We start from the raw sequence: 13,588 nt of genomic DNA on the forward strand, positions 1-13,588 counted from the left end.
TCAAAACGCTATAAACTTGGAACGATGGGGGCACTGGTTATGGTAAAAACGAAATCGCTGTTTTAAACCACTTAAAAGGCTAAAAGTAACCAGAAACTATAAAATGTCCTTTTTAATAAACAATCTTTACACTTACAAAGTTCTCAATGCCCCGTTTTATATGTTAAGACGCTTATTATACTACCAAAGAAGTGTTGGGCTACTTTTAGCCTTTTAAGTGGTGAAAAATAGCGATTTAGTTTTTACGATAACCAGAGGCCCCATCGTTCCAAGTTTATAGTGTTTTGATAGAATCGGCTAAAAACAGCCAACTGAAGAAAGCGTCACTTTATGCGGTTTTTGTGCTCCAAAACGAACGTTTCAACTCGTTATCATACAAAACATATCCCAAATTCATTTTTACACCGGAATTATACTTTAATGCAAATTTGAATAAAAAAACATCATCAAACAATCATAAAAACATTAACATTAAAAAAAGTATTTAAAAAGGAAGCAATGAAGTGATCAACTATAGCTCTGTCTCCCTAACAGGGGCCGGAGCATCATAATGTGGGCTAAAATGACTTGGAGAAGCCTCCACTGGTGGGAGGTTCACTTTGGTTGGCATTGCATCTGGGGTTGTTACAATGGAAACTCCTGTGGGCTCCTCAGTTACATACTTTGTGAAGGCAATATTGAAAATCCCTGAAAAAAAAACACAGGAGTTCTGTTAGAACAGATGTACAAGGGGCTGCTTTGTAGCTCATTCAAATTTTATTTTGGTAAAATCGTTGAAATACCTCTGCACTTTTGACCCATCCACCATCTCTCCTCGTCACTTGATTTGGATTTGTTGCTCTCAATTGATGGATCCGAGTCTTCATTTTCTGATCAAAAACAATCAACAATGAGAACTCCAGAGGCATTTTCTTTAATACAAACTTTACATCATACAAACCATCAAGATGTTTGCCTTAAGATGTTTGCGTCAGTGTTTGCCTCAGTGCTGATAGTAATCTTTTGCGAATACATTTGGGGATTTTGAATGAAAGGCCTCTATGTTTCAGGAATTGGGCATATACGTATTTGGTATAACCCCAATGCTTACCTCGCTTCCAGTGAATGTGAGCTCTCCTGAGCTTGATGGCCAGAAAGAGAACAACCACGGAAAGAGCGACTATCAGGCATGTGACAAGGAATATGAGCAATGTGCCATTCGCTTTTTCTCCACTTCGTTTTTCCATCTCTTCCAAGTTACCTGGCAACATGTCAAAACACATTTTTGCTGAATTTGGGCAAGAACATTTTATCATTGGTGTTGTCAGCCTGCTAGTGCATGTTTGAAGGCTTGGTTGGAAATGTTATGCGTTGTATTTATGACAATTCTATGTAAGCACACCTACTTTTGGTTATGTTGCCCTCCGTACTATTATGGGATGTGTATACAGTTATGTTCTTATCTGGTGACTCAGTGAGTGGTACATGTGCAACACCTACGAGAAATAACAAAGAAAGGGGTTACAATCATAGATTGTAAGAAGGTAAAAATTTACAAATACTTTGATCAGCATAATCTTGGCCAAAGGGTTACTTGTGATTGATAACAGATCTTAAAAACAGCTCATATAATGTGTGTATGACTTTTATTGAGATACTGCCCCAGTTATCTGACAAGCTTGATTCAAGAGTATGTTCAAGTACAACTTTATGATTCCAGTTCAGATATGTTCACACAGTTCACATGTGTTCATTCGGTTCAGTTTTTACATCTTGGTCTTTTGTGTGTTTTTTTTTTTAACACATAACTACATAAGGTTAATGCTGTGATTTATTTACTAACATCACGATTGATTGTCTTGTGATATAATTTATAATGTACATATAATAACATGAACTAAAACAATTAGACTCACTAGTGCTGGGAGTCCATCCAGTTGACACCACTGTCTCTGGAATTGTTCCTCTCCAGGAGTCTGTCACCCCTTGGGATTGGTCTACAGCAGAAGGAAAATCCCCTTAAATACAAAAATCAATGTATCACAACATGTAGCATTTTCTCGAAGTTAAGTTGATCAACATTCCAAACGATGTGTAATAAAGCAACTTCAACCCGATAACATAAAGTAGGAATGTAACCCTTTTTCAGTGCATCTACTTTTTTCTTATATTTCAATGGTGTGTCTGCAGATTGGGTTTCTTCCTCTAATTGTAATCTTTAAGCACAATGACTCACTCATAGACACAGTTTTGCTAGCAGTGGCCTCAAGAGTTGTGGCCTCAGGTGAAGCCTTGATCAGGTTGATGGCTTTCATTGTGACTTCGGTGCTCTGGTCCTTTTCAGGCCAAGTTGTTGTCATACTCTGCAAGTCTGTTGATCCTTGAGGTTCTGTAGGTGACCAGGTCGTGGTTTTTGGAGGGTTTCTTTTGGCTGTGATAGAAAGGTGTTCTGATTATTCATCGCATATTTATATTTAACGTTCTAAGGCAGAATAGTGATCACACACATTTTATTATTTATAAACTATATTAACATTATTGTATTTTCACTATTACTATTTAATTTTAACTTTTAAATGGTGTTCATTTCACACCACGTGAGGAATTTGGACTTAGGATTTACTTGAAATTCCAACATGAATAAAGAGGAAATGAAAACGAGTTTGACATTTTGTCATGAGGCCAAAAACAATAGGCAAGGCAAGAAGAAGTGAGTGAGAGGGTAATATTGTTTGCACCATGACGTTTTGGAGAAACCCAGTTTGCCATTGCAATGGGGACTTTCACTACTTCATTATTTTATATCATCAGTCATTATAATTTTTTTTATCAAATTGTCTAATGTATAAAAGCTGTTATAAGGAAAATAAAAGTTGTTTACTCACAAGTTGCCCTGACTTTGACACAGTTCATCAGAGGTTCAGTGTTTAGATGTGGTTGCGGCACAATGCAACACAGTTTGTCTGTCTTGAGAGCCTCGAACCTCAACAAGTCCTCAGAGTTGTGTTTCCCTGAATGGTTTTCATATGTGTGGTGTGGCTTTGCTGTGATACGGAGAGTATGGGAGGGATAAAATAGATTATAATTAATATACAAAAAGGCTTGAAGTAAAGCACTCTGAAAAGTTGACTTGCTTATTATTACACTTATTTCTTAAAGCTAATATAGTGTTGATATAATCAACCATACCCTTCATAATATTGACCATAGAACTTTGCGAAACCTACCATGAAATCGGATCCCATCACCTATTTGCCAGAAGATTTTCGGAGGAAGATTGCTTGCCCCTGCGCTGCATTTAACGATTCCCCCTTTGATCTTAAAAAGCTGCACTGGACCTTGAAAAGTACAAATTAAAAAAAGACGAATGAATAAATAAGATCTATCTGTTTTGTTTCATGGGCCTTGTTTGCCTTTGGATTAAATTAAAGAAAACAAAAATGTCCTTGATTATCCTAGATTATATTAGTATTATACTTCACTACTGTACACATTTGCTACTCATTTATTTGTTATTTTTATATAAATAGCTTTGGAATGTAATGCAACATTTTGCAACCGAAAAATAAATAATTAAATTACATTTATAATCCAAACCATAGATAGTATGCTTATTGCAATAACTCACCGAGCACTGTCACTTTAAAAACCTTCTTCGTGACCACACTGCCGTACTGAGTGCATCTGTAGTCGCCGCCATCTTTAAAGGTGACGTCAGACACGCTGATATCGAACCATTTGCTGGACAGCTTTTCTATTGTGAAGCGCCTGTCCTTTATACCTAAACCTCAATAAAATAAAGCAAAATAAGCAAATACTTTGAAACACTTAAAATCACAACATCTATCAGCATGGACAAACTCCCTCATTCTTTATCACTCTCTCCCAATAAATATAAATGTATTCCTTTACCGTACCTTTTTCGTGATTGAAGAACATGATGCCATGGGGGTTCTGCCACTCCGCACTGATGGCGTTGTCCAGGGGACAGCTCAGGGTCAACGTGCTGCCCTTCATCAAGGTCACGCTCTCCCACGCGCCCCGACAAGCTGGACAGGAGAGAAAACAACACTCACTCGTTACACCAACTCACCATTGCATGCATGCCGAGGGCAGATGCATTCATTCATATACGCCCAGTGCCCGATGCACGAGGATCAGACAAAACCCCCCCCTTCATCTTGAGCGGTGTAATTGTATATGTAATTGATTTAAGATGTTAAATGGGGGGCGGGGGGGGGGCCTGTGTGGCCCAGGTGTGTGATTGTGAGTACGAGTGCTGTGATGTAAGTTTGAGTGTGAGGGAGGTAGGTGGTTCGATGCTGGGAAATTAATCATCTAAATATGGGTTGGTAAAACCCACTGAGAAGGTGCCGCAGTTCAAACTTTCCTTGACCTGGCACAACCTTAAGGGAATGGAATCATTTGAAAACCCCCACCTCCATACACAAACACACAGTTGCAAATTAATTGATCTTGATGCGTAGGACTTGTATTTGCACCTCTCCGGGGGTAGTTCAGGAAACTGGGGTAAGCAAAAGTTTCCTTTTTGGTTGCGGATGAATGTGTAGAGCCCTTTGCGACAGCCAATGATGAGACACTTCAATTGATCTGCCCATATATATTCTGACAGGAAGTCATGTGGTCTGTCAGCAAAGAGGTAAAAGAGAAAGCAAGAAAAGCTGGGCCGATACTTTGTCTCTGTTGAAGTTTACTTTTGATTTTCTTTCCGATGGTTTACCAATGACATTGTGTTTGGAAAACACAAACTGCGTGTGTGTGTGTGTGTGTGTGTGTGTGTGTGTGTGTGTGTGTGTGTGTGTGTGTGTGTGTGTGTGTGTGTGTGTGTGTGTGTGTGTTTTTGTGTGTGGACCACAAGGTTATTTACTGCAATTTCCTTTCGTATGTGTAGGAGGTTTGAACAATTTCACTGCACTAACCCGTTCCACGTCTGACCGTATCCCTTATAGCATCTGTGAATGCTGAAGACATTAATCAACCCGGTATCACGCTTTGGCATGATACCGGGTTGCATTATTTACATGATTTCTTGTTTCTGGGTCTACTCTAAAGCGTAAATCATTTCAAGTGCTTCACATTTGCTCTATTTTAGAAGCATAATTCCATTACTTTTAATATCAAAACATACATCCATTAAGATCTGTGGTTTATAAGAAGACTTGTTAGTTTATTTATCTTTTTGTTTTGTTTGTTTTTGTAGAAGTACCCTGTTCATGTCTATATAATGCTGATTTAATGTTCTTTTACTAAGCTTCAATGGTGTTATAGTAAAACACGTCCGTTCGTTGAAGACATTGTTAGGCATATTTTTTTCCCCATAACCATAGCCTAATGCCATTAAAAATACAAAAGTATTGTTCAAATTGAAAGGTTGTTTTGAGGGGTTAATTCCCAAATACTTTCAATAAACAAAATGACAATCCTGTCACATGAAATTTAGACATTTCATCATTCAAACAATAACTCAATAGCAGCTTCCTGGTACACGTATCAAAGAAATGTTTCAAACCAAAAACCAAATACATACATTCTGATTGGTTAAGGCATCATTAAAGTACTCACAGTTTGTGAATAACATCAGGATGGTAAGCTGGAGGGTAGTTGTCGCCATGGTTGTAGCACTTGACAATGCCTGCTGCCTGCCTTCTGCACCACTTCCTCTCTGATTTCAGGTCTTTGAACACCCGTGTGAAAGGGGGCCTTCCGTGACATCACTACATTATTGGTTTCGTGTGGTTTCCACAGAAGATCATCTCACATGATCGTTCCTTAAGTAAAAGTTGGTCTGATGCTAACAACAAGCAAAACTCAAACACAAGCGATTTCCTGAATATGATGAAACTACTGGTCTTAAGAGGTCAAACGACACCACTGGACACTCCTTGTCTATAGATAAATAACGCTTTCTGAATATTTTTTGTAGTTCTCGCCCATATTATAATTTAAAATTTATTTTCAATTACTGTCAGGTACTGCTGTGACACCAACATTTCCCACTAGGATTAATAAAGAACATCTTATCTAGTAATTTACAACTAGGGGCCAGGTTTGTTCACTGGTTTCCAAATGCAATAAAGCCTAGATATTCTTATTCTTCATGTCAGGAAAAGATATTAAAGTTGTGATTGAATGATGTTGCTCTTAGTTATTGGTTGTTTCTAATTCAATAAAACATGATAGCCACAACCGTTTACAAAAAATGTGAAAACATACGGCAAGAATAAGGTCGCCCTTATAGGCCTAGAAGGACCGTTGTTGGGAGAAAACATAAAAAAGCTGTCAAGAGCCCCGTCCATGTCCATCCCCTAACATCAGTTTCTAATTTCTATAATATATCTTATTTATTTCACAATTCTTATATAATGCCCTTATATTTCCTTCCTTATAATGCCCTGAAACAATCCTGCTATTTCTGTCTCTAATCTCAGCGTGACCTTTCTTTATTCTTTATTTAGTGAATACCATGTGTTGCACCTTCGAACCAATCACAACATGACGAGTTAGACCGACGGAATAAACTGACCCAGAGATAGTGAAAGCGAAAGGGCGTCATCTCATGGCACAGGGCATGCCATATGCAGATCTGACTGTAGGCCAGTTTCACCCTGTTGGAATATTCTGGAAGACCTCTTTTCTTTTTTTCTACTGCAATCCTATTGGCTCAAAGACATCCGGAAGGTTTTGACTCGCCGGCATTTTACTGTCCTCATTCAGTCTGCAGCAGAAAGAGTGAGCATCACCTGACAAACCTTCCTTCAGGTAGGAAAAAATAACTTTTAAACGTACAATGTTTATCTTCTACGTCAATGTTATTAGAAATCGAACTCTATAAAGAATATACATGGAATGATCGATTATCTCGGGCAATTCTAAGGATGGTTTAGCCCATATTACTACGATATTAACGAAATACCGTCAACAAAACCATAGTTTGGGAAGTAGATAATAATGGAAAAAATCGATTCTTGAAACCAGATATGGTATTTTATACAGAGAGGTTAAGACGCAACTTTGCGCATAGATGCGGGAGATGAGCCAGCAGCATCGGCTGTGCTGCAGCAGCGGAACTTCGCCCTTCAGACTGACAGCTGGGCGGAGCTCCCAATACCCCCAGATGGTCAGGGATCATCTTTGATAATTCGCTTAAGGGAACTGCGTGATGTTGCAAATGACTACTGTTACCAAGGACTACTTTGGCCGAAGCGCCATTTTTAAATCGTTGAAATTGACATCGGAGTTGAATGAGTTGACCCACATATCCATTCGGATTTATAACCGGTTATTCCATCAACATATTTTCTTTATAGATTGCTTAATTGCACCGGGCCTGTAAATCATTTTCTCTCACCTAAAAACTATAAAAAAAAACATATTTTCTATGGTTATTTCAGCAGGTTATTTTTGGCAGCGTTTCATAGGCTCTGTCCATCGCAGCCTAATCTTTCTGTTGCAGCAACAGCTTTAAACTGTTACAAGGATGCTGTAGGTCTATATATGATATATGTAGCTCTATGAGTAGGAACCAATCATTTTTTTTGAAAAGCACTGTATATCAGGACTGTTGCTCCGAGTCCATTCCAAACTAAAATGTATTAATTGTATTTTAGAAAAGCCATGTCCAAGGGAACGGCAGTCGGGATCGATCTCGGGACCACCTACTCCTGTGTAGGTGTGTTCCAGCATGGCAAAGTGGAGATCATTGCCAACGACCAGGGCAACAGGACCACTCCCAGCTACGTGGCCTTTACCGATTCTGAGAGGCTCATCGGAGATGCTGCCAAGAATCAGGTTGCCATGAACCCAACAAACACAGTCTTCGGTAAGGCTCAAGCTGGTCGTAAAGGATATGCGGCATGAATCATTGATTCCCTTTGTACACCGCAGTACTCGGTTTCTTGCCCGGATCGCCGATGAATGATTGATTATTGGTTGCCTAATGTCCCCATGTGATATGCGTTATCAAATGTTGCAATCCAGCCAAACTAATTTTGTTTCTACTTTTGACAATCTAGATGCCAAGCGGTTGATCGGGAGGCGATTTGAGGACACTGTGGTGCAGTCTGATATGAAACACTGGCCATTCAATGTCATCAGCGATAGTGGACGCCCAAAAGTAGAGGTTGATTACAAGGGGGAGACCAAAAGCTTTTACCCCGAGGAGATCTCATCCATGGTGTTAGTGAAAATGAAGGAGATCGCTGAGGCTTATCTTGGAAAGGTACGTACAAATAAAAGCTGTTAATAGATGAAGAATATGATATATAAGTCTAATAACACTGTTCCTGTTCTTTCTTATAGACTGTGTCCAATGCCGTCGTCACAGTACCCGCGTACTTCAATGACTCTCAGCGTCAAGCAACCAAAGACGCCGGAACCATCTCTGGTTTAAACGTACTGCGAATCATTAATGAGCCCACTGCAGCTGCTATTGCATATGGTCTGGACAAGAAGGTTAGCCTCAATATTAGTCTTATATAACGATGTGTCCCACTTTCTGTACAGGAGAAGGCTAGTGTTAATTTTTTTCCATAATTACCATCCCCCAATGAAATGACCAAAGCATTGGACAAAACGGGGTTATACCCTGGATGGCAAAGTGCTTAATGCAATTGTTTTTTGTTGCAGAAAGACGTTGAATAATGCCAGCCTTATACTTTGGACACCTGTAAAATGTTATTACTTCCTTTGTTAGGTTGGGTCAGAGAGGAACGTCCTCATCTTCGATCTCGGTGGCGGTACCTTCGACGTGTCCATCTTGACCATTGAAGATGGTATCTTTGAGGTCAAGTCCACCGCTGGTGACACTCATCTTGGTGGGGAAGATTTCGACAACCGCATGGTGAACCACTTCATCGCAGAGTTCAAGCGCAAGTACAAGAAGGACATCAGTGACAACAAGAGGGCTGTCCGTCGTCTGCGCACCGCTTGCGAGAGGGCAAAGCGCACGCTCTCCTCCAGCACCCAGGCCAGCATCGAGATCGACTCCCTGTACGAGGGAGTCGACTTCTACACCTCCATCACCAGGGCCCGCTTTGAGGAGCTCAATGCTGACCTCTTCCGTGGCACCCTGGACCCAGTCGAGAAGTCTCTCCGTGACGCCAAGATGGACAAGGCTCAGGTCCATGACATCGTCCTGGTTGGTGGTTCCACTCGTATCCCAAAGATCCAGAAGCTGCTGCAAGACTTTTTCAATGGCAAGGAGCTCAACAAGAGCATCAACCCTGATGAAGCTGTGGCCTATGGCGCTGGTAAGTGTCAACAGTGTAACTGTTATACAAATAGATCTTAATGTTGCTATATCCTCAACCTTATCGGGCTCATCCACAAGTTCCAACCAGTTTGCTCTTTCTTCAGCTGTGCAGGCGGCCATCCTCTCTGGGGATAAGTCTGAGAATGTCCAGGATCTGCTCCTTCTCGACGTTACTCCTCTGTCTCTGGGTATTGAGACCGCTGGCGGTGTCATGACTGTCCTGATCAAGCGTAACACCACCATCCCCACCAAGCAGACTCAGACCTTCACCACATACTCTGACAACCAGCCCGGTGTGCTCATCCAGGTAAGAGCTCTTCATTGGTTTGCTGACCAACATACTTTGCTGTGATGAAGTTACTCCTAACATTCTCAGTTTGCACCTGAGGTTTAAAAACCAATGATGGTTTTTCAGCCCTTCCTTGGATGTCTAAGCGATGTATTGTGGGTTGCTTCCGTCTATTTAAAGTATCTGTGTTACTAATACAATGCCCCTTATAGGTCTACGAAGGTGAGCGTGCCATGACCAAGGACAACAACCTTCTGGGCAAGTTTGAGCTGACGGGCATCCCTCCCGCTCCTCGTGGTGTTCCTCAGATCGAGGTCACGTTTGACATTGATGCCAACGGCATCCTCAATGTTTCGGCCGTCGACAAGAGCACCGGCAAGGAAAACAAGATCACCATCACCAACGACAAAGGTAAGCCACAGAGAAAACCTGCAGGCAAATAATCTTCAGCATGCCTCGTCATTGCATGCTAACCACATCTGACTTGTCATAGGTCGCCTGAGCAAGGAAGACATTGAGCGCATGGTGCAGGAGGCTGAGAAATACAAAAACGAAGATGATGTCCAGCGTGACAAGGTCTCCTCCAAGAACTCTCTGGAGTCGTACGCCTTCAACATGAAGTCCACCGTGGAGGATGAGAAGCTTGCGGGCAAGATCAGCGATGAGGACAAGCAGAAGATCATGGACAAATGTAATGAAATCATTGGCTGGCTTGACAAGAACCAGGTAAGACATGGGGTTCATAAACCTTTCAATGCATTGGGCTGAATTGAACTGTTGACACTCAATTAAATTATTATATTAATTTAATTGAACTTAATAAATGATTCAGAATTAACTTTGAGGTTGCCTTTTCCAAGGGATATTATACATCTCAGAAATAAAGAAATACTTTAACTTTTGATTGCTTCAAAAGTCTGACACTTTTACTATAATTAAAAATGGCATTTGAATGTTGTTAAACTCTAATGGTTTAGGTATGCCTCAGGATTGTTTGTTCAAGAGAGCTATGTCAACACAAACCTTTACTGTGTGTTCACACACCAAACGCGACGGGGCGACAGGATCCCATACAAAGTGAACGTATAGACGTGTTTCGGGCGAATTTTCCGCGAGAGAAAACGGGCGACGAGTTTGATTTGTCGCGCCACACTTTTGCCGTGCACAGGCGAGCGCGTTCACGCGATTTTGTTGCGCGAAAAATTCGGTCGAGTTCAAATATTTGAACTCTGACGCGAATTTCGCGTGATGACAGCCAATCAGCGTTCAACAACGTGGCCACTGAGTCACATGTGTAACGTATCAGCCAATCAGCGTTCAACCGTCAAACTCAGTGCAGTGCAGTCCGGGGTGAACTGCAGCATGGAGGAGAAAGTGAATGTTGCCGTTTGCGACTCCCGGGGCTCTATATATAATATAATATTTTTTATGCATAATATCACGGCCAAAAGCTCTGTGCGCCTCCGGATGGCCGTAGCGCGGGGAGCTCTCATAGGGATTGGGCTTCTCTGGGTTTGTTTACCGGCGTTGCTATGTTTCCGGTCTTGTGTGTTCCAACGGTTTATTAGGTAGGCCTATCTAATAAATCTCTGTCTATTCAATACTTCATTCACTGCCTCTTCCGTGGTCATTACAATATTATGAATATACTGCGTCGGGGCCTCCGACGTCTCTCCCTCTTCCACAAAAGGTAAAGACATGCAATGGTGGTTACCTTGTTGTGGCGAGACAAATTCGACAAAACTTGCACAGCGACAGATTATGATGTGTGGCGCAACAAAACTTCGGCGACCACGCGAACGGGCGAAATTTTTCGCGTTTGGTGTGAACACAGTTACAGTTGCAGGCCTATATTGGAAAACTGAACCATCTGGAAAAAATAGCATAGTGACATAGCATATAAACGCTGCCCCAGTAGAATATTAATGAATGAACAAAGGCTAATGTTCCCAAAGACCATTTGCTGTCTCCCAATACCTTTATGGATGTTAGAGGTAAGTGTTTGCATATTGAACACATTGAGCATCAAGAGTATTGGGAAATACTTTTTAAATAATGTAGTTTAACTCTTCAAACAGTTTCTTAACATTTTGTTTACAACACGTGCCACCAATGGAACGTTTTGAGAATTGTTCCTTTAACAGAAATAAAAAACACCACTTAAAAAGGTGCTCTATATTTCAGACGGCCGAGAAGGAAGAGTATGAGCACCAGCAACAGGAGCTGGAGAAGGTCTGCAACCCCATCATCACCAAGCTGTACCAGAGTGCTGGGGGTATGCCCGGAGGCATGCCCGGTGGTATGCCTGGTGGGATGCCCGGTGGAATGCCAGGAGGCTTCCCAGGTGCTGGTGGCGCCCCCTCTGGTGGTGGATCCTCTGGCCCGACTATTGAGGAAGTCGATTAAATACAGTATCTGTACCTAACTTTGCTTCCCTATGGCAGTGGTTCCCAGTGTCGTCCGTCTGTCCGTCCATCCCCCCCCCCCCTCACATATGATGGTAAACACATCAAATGACTTTCCTACCCCTTAGGAGTTTGTGATGCAGAAGATGTTTACAAAGTGAAGTAATGAACCACAGTATGCTGCTATTCTACTGTATATTTTGGATGGACATTTATTTATTTATATACATTTACAATTATGATTTGACAAATCAAAAAGGCTGCACTAGCTCAAGGTCACGCACGCAGAGGTTCAACCCTTTCCCTCGGCCCCAGATTGGGAACCACTGCCCTCAAGTAACCAAAGCATGAACCCTACCCCCCTAACCCTGTCTGCAAGCCAAGGCTGGTCACTGGCTAATCATGAGGAACTGGATATAGTTGGTATGTTTGAATATCTCATGATGGAACCGTTTCCTGTATAGTTTGAGTGCTGATGAGTAAAAGCATTACTGTATCACAAGTACTGTGTGTTGGATGCTAATTATTTTTGAATATTTAAGATTTGGTCATTTGATTGATACCAGACATGGGTCCGGTCACGTTGGATAAACCATTGAAGCAATACAATTAAACGAAATCCATTTGAAGAAAACATCCCCATTTCTTTTGGTCCGTCTTGTTTTGTTTATTCTGTGTGTTTTATGCAACCAGATTGCTCCCACCGTAGCTATTTCATTGAAAAGACACATTGTTGTGAAACCAAGTGGATTCCTTGAGCCTAGGGCAGAAGAATAACAAATTAGGGCTTTCCTGTTTTATGAACAAATTACGCAAATCTGCATATTAGGTTGCTGCACTTTTTGATTTCCCTTGCCGCGTTGCCTACAATCTCAAGTATTTCAGCAGTGATCTTTTCCAGTATAGTTCCTGCATAGTTTCAAGTCTGACAAATTTGAGCCCTGCGCTTAAAGAATGAGTCTCTGAATTTTACTTCTAGTTTCCACCCCTACCTGACAGCCTACTTATGATTACGGTGTCAAATATTAAAATGGAGTGCCCACCTCTGTGATATATAATAAGGCTTTACTTGGACATGTATGTCGACCTAGTGAGAGGGATGAATGAAAAGCTTGTCTGATTGACCAAAATATAAATTATGTGAGACTGCATTGTCCAATCATTTCATCGGATCACAATCTAATATACTGTAGGTGAGATAGTCCTTCTTTACATACACGCGACTGATCGTTGACTAGACTAGATGGTTTCGTCCCTGACATTCCCAAAACCAGTACACCTTGTTTGATAGGCGTGGATCAATTTATCCATTAGCCTACTTAAACAATTACAAAAGGATTACTTACATGGTAAGGCCAAACAACCTATTGGAATCAGAAGATCAGCTAGAGACCTTTCTAGACTTCTAGAAACACGCCACCTGTTGGTAAAAAACTGAAACTACCCTTAAAACCATTTTTTTCTTTTGATGGGTAGCAGAAATTGGCAGAACACCGGCACCTCATCTCCAGGTGACCAGCCCACGCATATATTCCGTCTTTCAATTACCCCGTGTATTTACAACCCAAACAAAGTTCAGTAATGGAAGTCCTGCCAGAAACGTGTGTCCTTCTTCGAGTTAGGTCCTTCGACTCCGAGTCTACT

The 13,588-nt window shown here is 41.3% G+C and overlaps 2 protein-coding genes across 4 annotated transcripts; one reads left to right on the plus strand and one right to left on the minus strand.

Annotated features, from left to right (window-relative positions):
- Positions 1 to 392: 392 nt before the first annotated feature.
- crtam (cytotoxic and regulatory T cell molecule) lies at positions 393 to 5,761 on the minus strand. Of its 3 annotated transcripts, none has more exons than XM_030360876.1 (11): positions 5,563 to 5,761; positions 3,897 to 4,028; positions 3,608 to 3,766; positions 3,207 to 3,317; positions 2,865 to 3,023; positions 2,216 to 2,410; positions 1,896 to 1,976; positions 1,386 to 1,475; positions 1,091 to 1,240; positions 783 to 869; positions 393 to 687 (listed from the first exon to the last, which is right to left on the minus strand). In XM_030360876.1, the coding sequence occupies exons 1-11, from the start codon at positions 5,609 to 5,611 to the stop codon at positions 512 to 514; spliced, it is 1,389 nt and encodes a 462-aa protein (XP_030216736.1). In that variant the 5' UTR covers positions 5,612 to 5,761; the 3' UTR covers positions 393 to 511. The 3 variants fall into 3 exon arrangements, with proteins under 3 accessions (XP_030216736.1, XP_030216735.1, XP_030216734.1); XM_030360875.1 differs by having other exon boundaries at positions 1,896 to 1,997; positions 3,608 to 3,760; positions 5,563 to 5,760; XM_030360874.1 differs by having other exon boundaries at positions 1,896 to 1,997; positions 5,563 to 5,760.
- A 790-nt stretch (positions 5,762 to 6,551) lies between these two features.
- On the plus strand, positions 6,552 to 12,449 carry LOC115546993 (heat shock cognate 71 kDa protein-like). The gene is given in 10 exon segments (XM_030360871.1): positions 6,552 to 6,759; positions 7,608 to 7,819; positions 8,013 to 8,218; positions 8,299 to 8,451; positions 8,693 to 9,248; positions 9,355 to 9,557; positions 9,752 to 9,950; positions 10,033 to 10,265; positions 11,724 to 11,825; positions 11,827 to 12,449. Coding segments are annotated over 9 exon segments (1,995 nt in total). The 5' UTR covers positions 6,552 to 6,759; positions 7,608 to 7,614; the 3' UTR covers positions 11,965 to 12,449.
- Positions 12,450 to 13,588: the final 1,139 nt, after the last annotated feature.

This window comes from Gadus morhua, chromosome 7 (assembly GCF_902167405.1).
Source record: "Gadus morhua chromosome 7, gadMor3.0, whole genome shotgun sequence".
NCBI lineage: Eukaryota > Metazoa > Chordata > Actinopteri > Gadiformes > Gadidae > Gadus > Gadus morhua.